A 2,446-nucleotide genomic window follows, 5' to 3' on the forward strand; every position below is an offset into this window, starting at 1 on the left:
CTAAATCGATGAATAATTTTTTGCATACTTGCCTTGTTAGGAATTAATTTTCACAGAGACAAGATATATAAGCTTCATAATCTAACACAACTAGAAGCAGTTCCAGGTTCTACTAAAAATTCAGTCGGTCAAATTAAAAAGAACTGTAACCAAACAATTTTAAAGGTGAATTCTATCCAATTCTTTTTAAATTAGAGAATAAATTATTTTTTGTGATATGTCTATTTAATTTTTATTATGATTAATTTTAATTTTTAATCTAATTTTAATTTTGTTAATTTAATTAATTAATCATGATGTAACTTTTTTTACAAATTATAATTTTTTTCAAATTATACATTTATTAATCAATTTCAATCATAAAATATTAAAAATCTCAAAAGACAAAGAATAAATAAAAAAAATTTTAAGAGGCACAGAAAATTTAAAATTTTCAAAATTTTTTTTCTTTTGTTTTTCTAATTTTTTTGAAATAAATAATAAAATATAAAATAAAACTTCTCTAATAATTTTTAATTATAGTATAACTTTTTTTAATCTAACCTAAATTTTATTAACCTAGTACGATTAAAGTTAAAGTTAATCATGATAAGTCAATTAATTTTATTTCAGTTAATAATAAAAAAATATATCACAAGAGATAATTTATCCTCTAATTTAAAGAGAATTAGATAGTATTTACCATAAATTAATTGTTAAAAGAATTTTTCAACCTAAAAAAATATTCACCCACATACGTGTGTTATAGTATCTCTATTACTATATATATGATTTTCAAGCGAGAGTATATTATTTTTGCATCGTACCTCAAAGGTGAAAGATTTCTTCACACACATATATAATAGAAATATAAGAGAAGTTTGATGATGTACATTTTTTTTTTAAAAAATTCATTATAATATATAATACATAAAACTTATATTTTGTTACTTTTAAGACTTAAATTTAATTCCTAATTAAATATAAGGTATTTATCATCTTGATTAATTTTATATTTATTATTATCATGCATATTTAATAAACAACATATAAATTAATAAATACATTCATGTCTAATTGCCTGTTATTAATACATTGATAAGAATAAAATCTCTTTTTAAAATTTTTGCAGTATCTGAATAAATATCAAAGGAAAACATTAAACAGGCTGATAGAAGATGCAATACTTGAGGCAGAGAAAAACGGAGTTAAGGTCTTAAGTTTGGGCCTTTTAAACCAGGTAATTATTTAGTCCCTATATATTTTGATTTGTATGTTTGGATCATGACTCACCAAAGTTGCATTATAATATAAGTTGTAATTTGTGATAAATTAAAAAAAAAAATGCTGGTTGCAATACTATTAATATCAGTCAACGTTTTAGCCAATATTTTATTTTTATAGTATTAAAATTCAGGATTTAAAAATTATGGTTTAAAATTTAGTACTTAATATTTAGAGTGACCAAATGATAATACAACTCATCAATTTTTTTGATTATATAGCATTGCTCCAAATTAAAATCATTGAATTTGTGGATGAAGGGAGATAAACTGAATAAATATGGTGAGCTTTACATAAAGAGCAATACCAACCTTAAAATAAAGATTGTGGATGGAAGCAGCTTAGTGGTGGCCATTGTTGTTAACAGCATTCCCAAAGAAGCAACCCAAATTTTAATTTGTGGTAAATTTAATAAGGTTTCCTATGCCATTGCCAATGCTTTATGTGAAAGGGGAATCAAGGTATGTTTAATTGTTCAATAATAATCCTTAGAAATATGTTATATATTCTTCGTCACACAAGACATCTATCTTAGCTTGATTTCAAAAACATCTACATCTTTCATGGAACTTTAGTCAATTATCATAGCTTGGATTAGTCGAATAATTGGTTATAGAACCTAGATGTTGAATTTTCAAGGATTCAACTAAGAAAAAAAAGCAATTAGAAGAATAATTTGTGAAAATAGTACACATAATTAGTCAAGCACAATTTGCTAATAACAAACTAAAGTAATATATTTTTTTTTTTGTTATTATCATCTTAGAATAAGAGTAAAGGAAAAGTCTAAATGCCAACACTTTTATTAAAATCTGTCAGCACTTAATCAATAAAAAAAAGTGAATAATTTTATACTATTAGATAAAATTTCACACCATTAAAAACACCAATAATAATTAATTAATAGTTACAAATCACAAAACTTACTAAGTCCCTAACACTCCTCAAAAATTAAACCATACAAAATTGGACACTACTAGTCTTAATATTAATTAGCATAGACTAGTAACTAGAGCATTCAAATTAAACAATATAACAATATTTGTTAGATTATAGATAAGGTTAAATTTTGTATCTAAAGCTTGAATAATCATCTCAAAAAATGAACACATCAATTTGTTAAATTTTTTATATATTAATAGATTAAAATTAAACTTTATATATATTTATTAGGCAAAAATGT

At 22.7% G+C, this 2,446-nt stretch overlaps 1 protein-coding gene across 1 annotated transcript in view; it reads left to right on the forward strand.

The window, feature by feature from the left end:
- LOC107610850 (protein ECERIFERUM 1-like) overlaps nucleotides 1–2,446 on the forward strand; it is an 8,207-nt gene that overhangs the window by 4,233 nt on the left and 1,528 nt on the right. Inside the window, exons 6-7 of the mRNA XM_016312841.2 lie at nucleotides 1,112–1,219; nucleotides 1,524–1,724. Coding sequence (XP_016168327.1) covers nucleotides 1,112–1,219; nucleotides 1,524–1,724 — 309 coding nt within the window. The remainder of the gene's footprint in view (nucleotides 1–1,111; nucleotides 1,220–1,523; nucleotides 1,725–2,446) is intronic.

Source organism: Arachis ipaensis, chromosome B08 (genome assembly GCF_000816755.2).
Source record: "Arachis ipaensis cultivar K30076 chromosome B08, Araip1.1, whole genome shotgun sequence".
Taxonomy (NCBI): Eukaryota; Viridiplantae; Streptophyta; class Magnoliopsida; order Fabales; family Fabaceae; genus Arachis; species Arachis ipaensis.